This window comes from Eptesicus fuscus, chromosome 13 (assembly GCF_027574615.1).
Source record: "Eptesicus fuscus isolate TK198812 chromosome 13, DD_ASM_mEF_20220401, whole genome shotgun sequence".
Taxonomy (NCBI): domain Eukaryota; kingdom Metazoa; phylum Chordata; class Mammalia; order Chiroptera; family Vespertilionidae; genus Eptesicus; species Eptesicus fuscus.
Window position 1 is genome coordinate 54,194,742 of NC_072485.1, and position 10,930 is coordinate 54,205,671.

General features: G+C 55.0%; 1 protein-coding gene across 1 annotated transcript; it reads left to right on the top strand.

The window, feature by feature from the left end:
* The first annotated feature begins 8,486 nt into the window (after nucleotides 1-8,486).
* MYOD1 (myogenic differentiation 1) lies at nucleotides 8,487-10,226 on the top strand. Its single transcript, XM_008149006.3, has 3 exons — nucleotides 8,487-9,113; nucleotides 9,588-9,666; nucleotides 9,976-10,226. The coding sequence occupies exons 1-3, from the start codon at nucleotides 8,487-8,489 to the stop codon at nucleotides 10,224-10,226; spliced, it is 957 nt and encodes a 318-aa protein (XP_008147228.1).
* The last annotated feature ends 704 nt before the right edge of the window (nucleotides 10,227-10,930 follow it).

The following is a 10,930-nucleotide window of genomic DNA, read 5'->3' on the forward strand; positions in this document are numbered from 1 at the left end:
AGTCTCCCTCTCCCCACTAGATGGAGCTCCCAGAGGCCAGAGACCCTGTCTGAAACACCTTAGATCCTGCCACAGTGCCTAGCTTGGAGCCTGGGAACAGAGTAGGTGCTTATAGAATGCTTGAGGAATGGAGGGACAGTAGGCCTGTTGGGGCACATAAACTGTAAATCACTTTTCAAAACCAGGGTGGGGGGAAGCAGCAATCCAGGAGTGCTTCATGGAGGTGGCAAGACAAGAAATGGAGCAGAGGCAGATGACAGGTGTCCCAGGCAGCCTGGATACCACTCACAAGGCCCTTGCCCTCTGTCTCTCTCTGCCAGGAAACCTGCCCTGGTGCCACTGGCCAGGGGTAGGCAGGTTTAGAGGAGAGAATCAGGCCCCAAGGCATGCGATCTCCCCTTGGAAGCGTATGCCTGGGGCAGCTGCTGGGGGCAACAGCTGGTGTCTGTCCCTAGAGCCCAACGGCTGTGTGTGCCTTAATCCCAGCTCCTTGGAGCCCCCCAGGCTGGCAGGTGGGCCGATTGGGAAGAATGGAGGCAACGGTAGAGGGGTAGGGAGCCAAGGCCCCTCCCCGGGCCCCCACAGCTGCCCACTGGATCTTGCCACATGTGCTGCCCCCATCACCAGGCCTCCCATCACCAGTTCTCTCCTCTGCCCAGAGATGCTCCTCCCTCAGCCCTTACATGAAGGCCTGGCCTTCTCTAGGCAGGAAGATTCCAAGTAAAAAGTTTAAAATAGAGCCCTGGCTGGGTGGCTCAGTTGGTTGGAGCGTTGTCCCCTACACCTAAAGGTAACAGGTTCGATCCCCGGTTGGGCATCAACTGGAGGCAACCAATTAATCTCTCTCTCTCTCTCTCTCTCTCTCTCTCTCTCTCTCTCCCTCTCTCTGAAAATCAATAAAAACATATCCTCAGGTGAGGATTTTTTTTAAGTTATATTAGAAACTGCAAAGAAGAGATGGATGCCACAGCCCCCTTAGTGTCTTCTTTCTGGATGGAGTAGGGGACAAGCAGACATAGGTGGAGGCAAGTGTCACACTGGGACCAAGGTGTGGACGTACCTGATGCAAAATATGAGCAGTGAGTGTGAGACACGGGTGTGGTGTGGACATGGGCGTGAGGTGTGTTCTGTAGGTGAGGGGTACACAGTATGTGAGGTTTATACACGTGTGAGGAATACAGGGAATATGAGGGGTACAGAGCATATGATGTGGAACGTGTGTGAAGCAGAGATGGTGTGAGCGGTGCACACAGTATGGAAGATATGTCCTTTATGTGAGATGTACGCATGAGTGAGGTGCACATGGTGTGGAAGGTGTAAACAGAATGCAAGGTGTACATGGAGTGTGAGGTCCACGTGGAGTGTGAGGTCCACGTGGAGTGTGAGGTCCACGTGGAGTGTGAGGTCCACGTGGAGTGTGAGGTCCACGTGGAGTGTGAGGTTCACATGGAGTGAGATGTGTACATGGAGTGTGAGGTGTACACGATGTGAAAGATGTGTTCGGTTTGGGAAGTGTAGATAGAGTGTGAGGTGTCCACAGCTTATGAGGTGCTCATAACTATGACACACCACGAAGTTGGATGGAGGTATGTGGGTGAGGACAAATGGTCCATCCAGGGAAATGTGCCCATCAGCTCTGTCCTGAACCCAGACACTGGACCTTGGCATCATCGGCAGGAGAGACAGAGGGACATCCTCTGGCTGTTCACAAATTCTTACATGTGTCCATTAGAAAGCTACTTGGAGAGGCCTTCTCGTGAGCCTTATTTCTTAACAGAACCCTTAACATGCCCGCCTTCACTCTTCCACAGTCACCTTGTGTTGTTTTAGCAAACCACAATGAGTTTGTATTTCAGACCCCAGGAATTTGGGTCCATGAAGACCCCTGTGCTCACCTTGGAGGCAGAAAAAGGCTTTAATTACATGAAGAATAAGCTTGAAGGAGAGAGACCGAATGAATGAATATTCTCATGTCTTTATAGGAGGCAGATAGTGGGTGGATCTTAAATTGAGCCTCAGCCGTCCCTGCCTCTGTCAGTCACCTGAGCTCCTGCTAACTTCCTTCATTGGCTTCCCAGTCCTGGGGGAGAACCTGTATGTAAGAGGGGAGTGAGGGATGCATGGAGTGAGGTGCGCATGGCATGTGGGGCTGTTGGGGTGAAAAGCAGTGCAGGCTACAGGCGTTTCTCCTCCAATAATGCCAAGCTGGCATCAGGCACCCCTTCCCGGTGTACACAATGCACTGTACACACGCTTTCGTGTGCAAGAAGCATCCCATCCTCACCTCACCCTGTCAGCCATCCATCCTCAACCCCTCTCATGCCAGCCCCACACCCCTCACCCAGCCCAGGCAGCAACAGACATTTGGGCAACACGTTCCTGGAAGAGCAGGAGTCATGCCTTTCTTGTTCCCCATAGAATCTCTGCTCCTGGCAGAGGTGACTGTCCCATAGAAGGTGCTCAGCATGTTCTTTCTGCCTGGAACGGGCTTCCCCAGATGGGCACATGGCTCACCCCCAAATCCCTTTCGCCTCTTTGGTCACATGTCACTTTGTCAACCTGAGCACTCTGATTCTGCAACCAGTCCCGCCCTGACACCCCAACCCCACTCACCCTGCTCTGCTTTTAGTGTTTTTCCCGCAGCACATCTCACCTGCTAACATACTCCGTCATTTCCTTACTAGAGTGCTCACTGCTTCCTGTTGTTCTTTCTGTTAGAATGTCAGCTCCACAAGGGCAGGGAACGTTGTTTTACTTTATTCCCGGCACCTGGCACAGAACACGAGCTGTATAAGTATTCGCTGAGTGAGTGAATGAATTAGAGTGGATGACTGACAGTGGGCAGGGGCCCCACAGCGCCCACAGTGCACACACCGCCCACACAGCCACCCCTGCTCACCAGGGCAGGAAGGAAGTATGCCTGCCATTTGTGGTCTCCCTGTGCCCTTGCCCCTCCCTGTGGATCCCTTTTCTCCAACTCCCAGTTCATCTGCTAACCTCCCAAGCCCTGCTGATATGTGGGAGGCTGGGAAGTACCCCAAAGTGGGAAGTGTGGCCATCTGTGGAGAATCTCTGGGACCCTGGCCCTGAATCTAGGACCATGGCTATACCCTCTGACCACCCAGATGGGCCCAGGGCGGGAGCCATGCCCACGTGGCAGGCAGTTTCAGACTTTCCCAGCAAGTAAGGTTGGCAGGGGACAGGGGAGTGTGCTCAGGGTGCATCCAGGAACAAGAAAGGAAAGCCTGGGGGCAGAGAGGGGACCTGCGGCTGGCCCTGCCCCACCTGGCCCACTCATATTTTCACCGTCTGGCCCTGTGGCACCCCCATCCGGGGCCAGACATGTGCCAGGCCATAGGGAGAGGCCGCATGTCCAGTCTGGGCAGGGGCAGGGTGCTTGAAGACTGGGACAGGTGCAGGCTGGCTTGGGTTTCCAGAGGCTATATATATATATAAAAAGGCTGCCGGGAGCCCAGGGGCCAGCCGCTCCCTGAGGGCGCAACACTCCGGGGCCCAGCCAGGAACGCTCAGCATTCCTGTCCAGAGGCTGGCTCTCCATTTATAGCCTGAGGCAGGCAGGCCAGGGAGCTGAGGAGGGGGGACTAGAGAGGGTGGAGGAAGAAGAGGCAGGGAGCCCTCCCCACCCCCCACCTGCTACCAAAGGAGCTCTTCCGCGCGAAGAACGGAAAACCAAGGCCCTGCGTGAGGTGTGCACTTGCCCCAAGTCACATAGCCCACCAGTCCGCTCAGCCTTGAATTGGAGGAAGAGGTGCTGGGGGGTGGCCCCTCCATAGGACCCTCAGCCCATTGTCATTGAGCTCACCCAGAACAAAGCCCAGAGGGACACCCTTGACTAGAGTCTGTAATATTAGGATTTGGACTCTTTCAGCTTCCAAACTTGATGTCCTTCTCCTCCCTGCCCCCAATCCTGCACCAGGGCCCAGGACATCCTTCTCTTGCTCTTTGGGCAACAGGTATGAGATGATGGTGCTGGCAAACCTCTCCCCAAAGATGCAGTGGTACAACCCGAGAGCAACCTCAGGCAGGCATGGGTCCCTGTCCTGGAGAGATCTGCGATGCTCACGGAGCCCAGGGATTCCCAAACTCGGCAAGCAGCGGAAGCCTTGTAGCAAACAAAATTCCATGCGGAAGCCTAATATGAAACTGGCATGCACCACTAGGGTGTGTGTGCATTTTTAAAAAGGGCTTCCTAATTACTGAAGAAGATGAAGCTCCAAATCAAGTGTAAAGCTACCAAAGCCGTTTAGATTCCTAAGCCACAAGTGATAAAATATTAAATGTGTTTGGTAAGTTTAAGCATAACATGTATTTATTGTCACCATGATGACAGCCCTGAGGTTGTTTTTCTGAATGCAAAACACACAAAAAAAGCCAGGTTGTAATCAATTTAAGTCTCAGCATCCGATTTATTTCTGTGTTTTCTTTGCTTGCTCAGGTTTGAGAAAAAGTCTAGATTTGTATGGATATGTGGTTTGAAGAGCTCACCTGGAAATCTCAAAGTACTCTTCAATAAAATGGTTGGACTCACTCATTCATTCATTCATCCAACCAATATTTACTGAGTGCCTACTATGTGCCAGGCATTCTGCTGAGGCCTGAGCAAGTAGGAAGAATATTTGTTTCGATCTAAATCACTCATGTCACAATTATTCACATTCTTCACTGTGAGTGGTAGTCCAGTGAAAAGACTCAAGCTTACAATAAGCACCAAATCTCTCTTTGGTAAACTATTACAATTTCACAGCACGCCATGTGTAATTGCTCAACGTAAAGTAACATGCCCCAGGTCGATGGGCTTTAGTTTTGCCTAGGAAGAGCAGGTGTGACTGAGCATGTATGTCTAATCGTCTATGCAACTGTCCAGTTTCAAAGAAATACAACCATCCTCACTAATGACACATTTCAAGAAGTTCACATATAGAGATTCAATGCATTCATTCATTCGACATTTATCAAGTTTGTCCTATGTGACAGCCGCTGTGTTGGTTTCTGGAAATGCCACAATGAACAAAACGTCCCTGCTTTCGTGGAGCTACATCAATCAATGAACAAAACTAATAAAGGAGATAATTAAGGAGTGGCTGTGCTAAGAAGGAAATGAGCAGGTTGATATGACCCAGTTACCTTAGAGAGGATGGTGAGAGACATTTGGGCTCCGACCTGATACATGAAGAGCAACCAATCTTGAAAAGAGCCCGGGAGAGGGTGCTGTAATCAGCAAGAACAAGGCCCCGAGGCAGGACCGTGCTCAGAAAACTGGAACACAAGAAAGGTGGTCAGGCTAGAATGGAGTTCAAAGGGGACAGTGATTCAGGTGAAATTCCAGAGATGGGCTGAGGCAGCTCATGCAGGGTCTTATAGGCCAGGGTGAGGAGATGACATTTTATTCTAAATGCAATGAGAAGCTGTTGTGGAGTTTGAAGCAGAAGAGGGTTATAATCCCATTTATGTTTTTAAGGGATTAGTCAGGCTGATGTGTAGTGAATGAATACACTGGAACAGGAGTGGAAGTAAGGAGAGTAGCCAGGAGGCTGTTGGGGGTGTCCATGCCAGCAGTGTGGCAGCTCAGTCCAGGATGGTGACACTGGAGATGGAGAGACTTGAGAGATGTCTTAGAGGTTAAGTGGAGAGGTCCTCCACATGCACAGATCTCTCCTCTGGAACTCCGGCCTCATAAATCCTCTTGCCTACTTGACATCTCCACCTGGATGTTGACTATGCATTTCAAATTTTGCCCAAACTCAGACTCTTGATCTGTCACCCACAAACCTGCTCTTCCCCAACTTCACTCTTCCAGGAGTCATCCTTAAGTCCTCTCATCTCAGTGCCCACATCCAATTATGAATAAGCCTTGCTGACTCCATCTTCAAAATATATCTGGAATTCAACCACTTTCACCCTCTCTACAGCTGCCACCCACATCTAAGCCACCATAGCTACTCACTTGGAATATTGCACTAGCCTCCATTTGCTCTCCCTGCTTCTGCCCTTGCTTTCTATAACCAACATGCTCCTGTTAAAATGCAAGTCGGATTATGACATTCTTCTCTTCTGCTCAAGCCCTCCCATGATGATCTAGAATACAGTTCCTTTGCTCCCCCTCTGACCCTATCTCCCATCGCTCTCCCACTGGCTAACCCTTCTCCAGACATACTGGCCTCCTTGCTGTACTTTAAATCTACCAAACACAATCCTGCCCCAGGACCTTTGCACATGCTTTTCCTTCTGTCTGGCTACAGATGTCTACTTCTGCTCCACCCCCTTCATTCAGAACTCTGCTCAAATGTAATCAGCCTAAAGAGGTCTTCCCTGACTACTCCATATAATGAAATAATCTTCATTACTTTGTTCCCTTGCCTTATTTTATTTTTCTTTGTAGAACATATAACCTCCTGACATCATATACTTCCTTGTTTATTCATTTCTTGTCTATCACCCTACCCTAAAATGTAAGCACCATGAAAGCACCTTAATTTTGTTCATTACTTTCTCCTCATCACCTGGACCAGTACCTGACACACCAAATTGATGCTCCATAATATGTCTTCAAGGAATAAATGAAAGTGGTGTTATGGAGCAAAGGGAAGCTAACATTTCATGAAAGGGCTTTCCAGCACTACTACAAGTGAAGAAGGCAGGGCTCCAAAAGAGCCCTCTCTAGTTTTGGTGGGAAGAGGGGGCTTCCCAGCACCCAGAGAACCAGTTAGGAAGGCTTCCAGAGATGAGTGGGAAAGGCACAAAAATCATTCTTGCTTCTATCTCTGCGCTCCAGAAGAAGAGACCCAAGGGAGTGTCTAGTCCAAGTGAGACCTCTGGCCAGAGTGCTGAGAGGAAGGTGTGGACTGCAGATTCAGGAAGAGGCTGAGAAGCCCTATGGGGGTAGGCCCACCCCAGGGCTTGTGAGGGAGCCCAGAGATTTCATGGGGTGGTTGCCTCCTCCTATTCTCCGTCTCTGCAGTGGGCCTGCTGGGAAGAAATGCAGCTGCAGCCTCAGTGGGAGCTGAGCCCTGAGACTACAGGGCCCCTGTCAGGGCTCCATGCCCCAGCCAGCAGCTGGGGAGCCTACAGGGAGGGTACAGTCCGCCATTGCCAGTGACGGAGGCAAGCCCTTCTTGTGACTGTAGCCTTGCACCTCAGACTGCGGGCTACCACACCTTTTGTCTCCAGATTCTCACCGCAATCACTCCCAGAGATCTCTATTATTATCCACAAATTTGCAAAGTGGGGAAATAGGCTCGGAAGGCCAGCGACTTCCACGAGATCAGGCAGGAAACTGTGGGGTCTGTACTGGAACTTAGGTCATTGGCTGCAAACTCCACGCTGAAGGTGTGCTCTCGGGATGGGTCTGGGCATTCGAGGCCTTTGCGCAATGAACTTTTCTGGTGCAGCACCGCAGGCCAGGGGGAGGCAAGACCTGAGCAGATGGAGTTTTCTTTCCAGATGAAGAGATAGTTCCTCCTAGAGCGGCACTGGGTCCCCAGCTGCCAAAATGTGCAGGTTGAGATGGGCAAGGAGTCCGTTTTCCTCCCTCAAAGCAGGGACCGGAGCTGAATTTGGAGCGCTTAGTGCAAAGCTTCCGGAGCAATCCTAGACTCCGGTATAGATGTAGCTGGATTTCCAAACGTCCAGGGAAGATGAGCAGGAACTGGCCTAATGACCAGGCTGTCACGTCCAGTTTGACTCAGGGTTACCCACTTAGACTCTCTGAGTCTATCTCTCGTTTGCGCGTTTCTCTGCCTCTGACTCTGACTCTAGCCTTCTGCTTTCTGACTGTCTCTCAGCCTCTCTCACGGACTCACTATCTCAGCTCTGAGTTTGTCTCCAAATCTCCTCAGATCTGACTTCTACGCCTACCCTGCTTCTGGGTCCTCCTACCCCAAATCAGAGGACAGAGGAGCCCAAAGTCAGTTGGGAGGCGAGCGCCCTCGGCCAGCGTTTCCTGTGGACACAGGGAGAGTCTTGTGCCGGAGAGGTTTGGAAGGAGTGTGCCCTGTGCCCGGGAGCCAAGTGCAGCCGCGTCGTGCTGCCAGCTTCTGCCTCCCTTCCCGCCTGGGGAGGAGTCAGAGCGCGCGCGCTCCGGGTGTGGAGAGGTAGGGGGACGGCCCCCGCGGCCACCCGGGGGATCCCAAGCTCCTCCCTTCCCTGCTCCTATTGGCCTCGGGCGCCCCCGCCCCCAGCAGCCCGCTCCAGCTCGGGGGACCAGCAGGCTACTACTGGATAAATAGCCCCCGGCGCCTGGCTTGAAGTTAGGGGTGGAGAAGCCCCAGGGCACTGCCGCCACTTACCCGGGTGCCCGTCTGGCCGGACCGGACAGGGCAGGGTGGGGGGTGGCCGGGTACACATCCAGACCCCCAGCACTTGGCTATCACACGGCGGCCCGGGGCTCCAGAGTGGCAGAAAGTTTAGGGCAACCCTTGCTGCTGCGGTTGGGCAGAGTCAGGACTGCGCCGCCCCGGGCCCGAGATATGGAGCTGCTGTCGCCACCGCTACGCGACGTAGACTTGACGGGTCCCGACGGCTCTCTCTGCAACTTTGCCACAGCGGACGACTTCTACGATGACCCGTGTTTCGACTCCCCGGACCTGCGCTTCTTTGAGGACCTGGACCCGCGCCTCGTACACGTGGGCGCATTTCTGAAACCTGAGGACTCCCACTTCCCTGCGGCTGTGCACCCGGCCCCCGGCGCCCGCGAGGACGAGCATGTGCGCGCGCCCAGTGGGCACCACCAGGCGGGCCGCTGTCTACTCTGGGCTTGCAAGGCGTGCAAGCGCAAGACCACTAACGCCGACCGCCGCAAGGCTGCCACCATGCGCGAGCGGCGCCGCCTGAGCAAAGTCAACGAGGCCTTCGAGACGCTCAAGCGCTGCACGTCTAGCAATCCTAACCAGCGGCTGCCCAAGGTGGAGATCCTGCGCAACGCCATCCGCTACATCGAGGGCCTGCAGGCGCTGCTACGCGACCAGGACGCCGCGCCCCCTGGCGCCGCTGCTGCCTTCTATGCGCCCGGCCCGCTGCCTTCTGGCCGCGGTGGCGAGCACTACAGCGGCGACTCCGACGCATCCAGCCCGCGCTCCAACTGCTCCGACGGCATGGTAAGGCTGGAACCCCGGGCTAGGGGAGGAGTCAGGGCAGCTCTCAGGGTATATCTATGAAGCATTTCCTCTGGGGGGAGGGTTGGACGGGGAACCTTCCCGGGGAGTGGATCCCGCGTCCTGGGCAGCTGTCGCTGGGGTGGCCTAGTGTTTGGGGGACGCACGGCCAACATGCGAGCCACCTGATTGGGAGCGCTGTTAGAACACTGCTGCACCGTGATCTGCTCCGCGCCCCCCCCCCAACCCCACCCCCACGTATTCCTATTTCCAAAGTTAAGGTTTGTGCTCCTAGGTGACTGTCGCCTTCTATTTGGCCTGACAGCTCCAGACAGCTCCTGTCCACCCTCATCCCAACCCCCCCATCCAGTAGGACAGGAAACGCGTGGCTGAGACTGGGGGAGCTGGGGTGGGGACTCAGAGAGTGATGCTCCGGCGGTCCCGCGGGCCTGAGTCGATCGCCCTTGCCCTTTGCAGATGGATTTCAGCGGCCCCGCGAGCGGCGCCCGGCGACGGAACTGCTACGATGGCTCCTACTTCAGCCAGGCGCCCAGCGGTGCGTATTCGCGCCTCATTCCCACGTTCCCCTTTGAACTATCCCGGCTTCCCTCTCCCTAGGAACCGGCCCCCTCCCCAACCCCCGCCCACCTCCCCCACCTCCCCACCCACCCCCGCTCCACACACACAAATCCTGTAAGGAACGAGATCCTGGAAGGTACAAGGAACGAAATGCTAAGCGCCTAGCTCCCTCTCTTTTCGCCGCGCACTCTCGGTGGACCGCGCCGGAGAGTGCCAGGCCCTCAGTTTCCGGTCTGTCCCAAAGCACCGGGAACCCCTGCTTACTAACCTCCCCCTCCCCGCGCAGAACCGAGACCCGGGAAGAGCGCTGCCGTGTCGAGCCTCGACTGCCTGTCCAGCATCGTGGAGCGCATCTCCACCGACAGCCCCGCCGCGCCCGCGCTGCTGCTGGCCGACCCGCCGCCCGAGTCGTCCCCGGGCCCGCGCGAGGCGGCCGCCGCGGACGAGGACGATCGCGGCGCCCCAACCCCTACCCCCGATGTTGCCCCGCAGTGCCCCGGGGGCGCGAACCCCAACCCGATCTACCAGGTGCTCTGAGGGTGCCGACGGCCCGGTGTGGAAGGACGACGCTATCCACCGCCCGAGGGATGGCGCCCCTAAGGGTTCCCGCGCGCCCAAAAGATTGAACCACTGTCCCCAACCGCGCTTTAAAAGCGACCCCTCCCGAGGGAGGAGAGGCGGGAGAACGGATGTGTTTCCGCCTTCCGTACCCCAGAGCACGGACACAGTCCTTTCCCCCCCACGCAGCACCCTTCCCTGAGACCCACTGCGGTGACCGGTCTGTGTTCCTCCGTGGGCCAGAGCGGATCCGGGAGGGGCCAGGCCCTTCCTCCTCCTCACCCCTTTGCCGCACGGGTGGGACTCGCGCAGACCTAAGCCCCGGACCCCACGCACGGGTCCCTAATGCGGTCGCTGGGTCGTGGCCTCTCCTTTCATGAGCCCTGGAGACACCAGCTCTTTCCCACCCCCTGCGCGCCGAGCTCCCGTCCCAAGTGTAACAAGCGTAACGGTAACCTCTCCCACCCCCTATTCAGGACCACTTTTTGTAATACTTTTGTAATCTATTCCTGTAAATAAGAGTTGCTTTGCCGGAGCAGGAGCCCCTAGGGCTGTATTTATCGGAGGCATGGTGTGCAGTGCGAAAGGAACTTTGTATGTTTATACCAGAGGAGGGCGAGCCGCTGGCCTCGCTCAGGTGTTGGAAATAAAAATGCTAATTTATACCAAGGTGGTCCTGGCTC

Coding starts and splice junctions, on each gene's coding strand:
- MYOD1 (XM_008149006.3), top strand. CDS start 8,487: ATGGAGCTGCTGTCGCCACCGCTACGCGACGTAGACTTGACGGGTCCC. Junction 9,114..9,587: donor CCAACTGCTCCGACGGCATG/GTAAGGCTGGAA, acceptor TGCCCTTTGCAG/ATGGATTTCAGCGGCCCCGC. Junction 9,667..9,975: donor CTTCAGCCAGGCGCCCAGCG/GTGCGTATTCGC, acceptor CTCCCCGCGCAG/AACCGAGACCCGGGAAGAGC.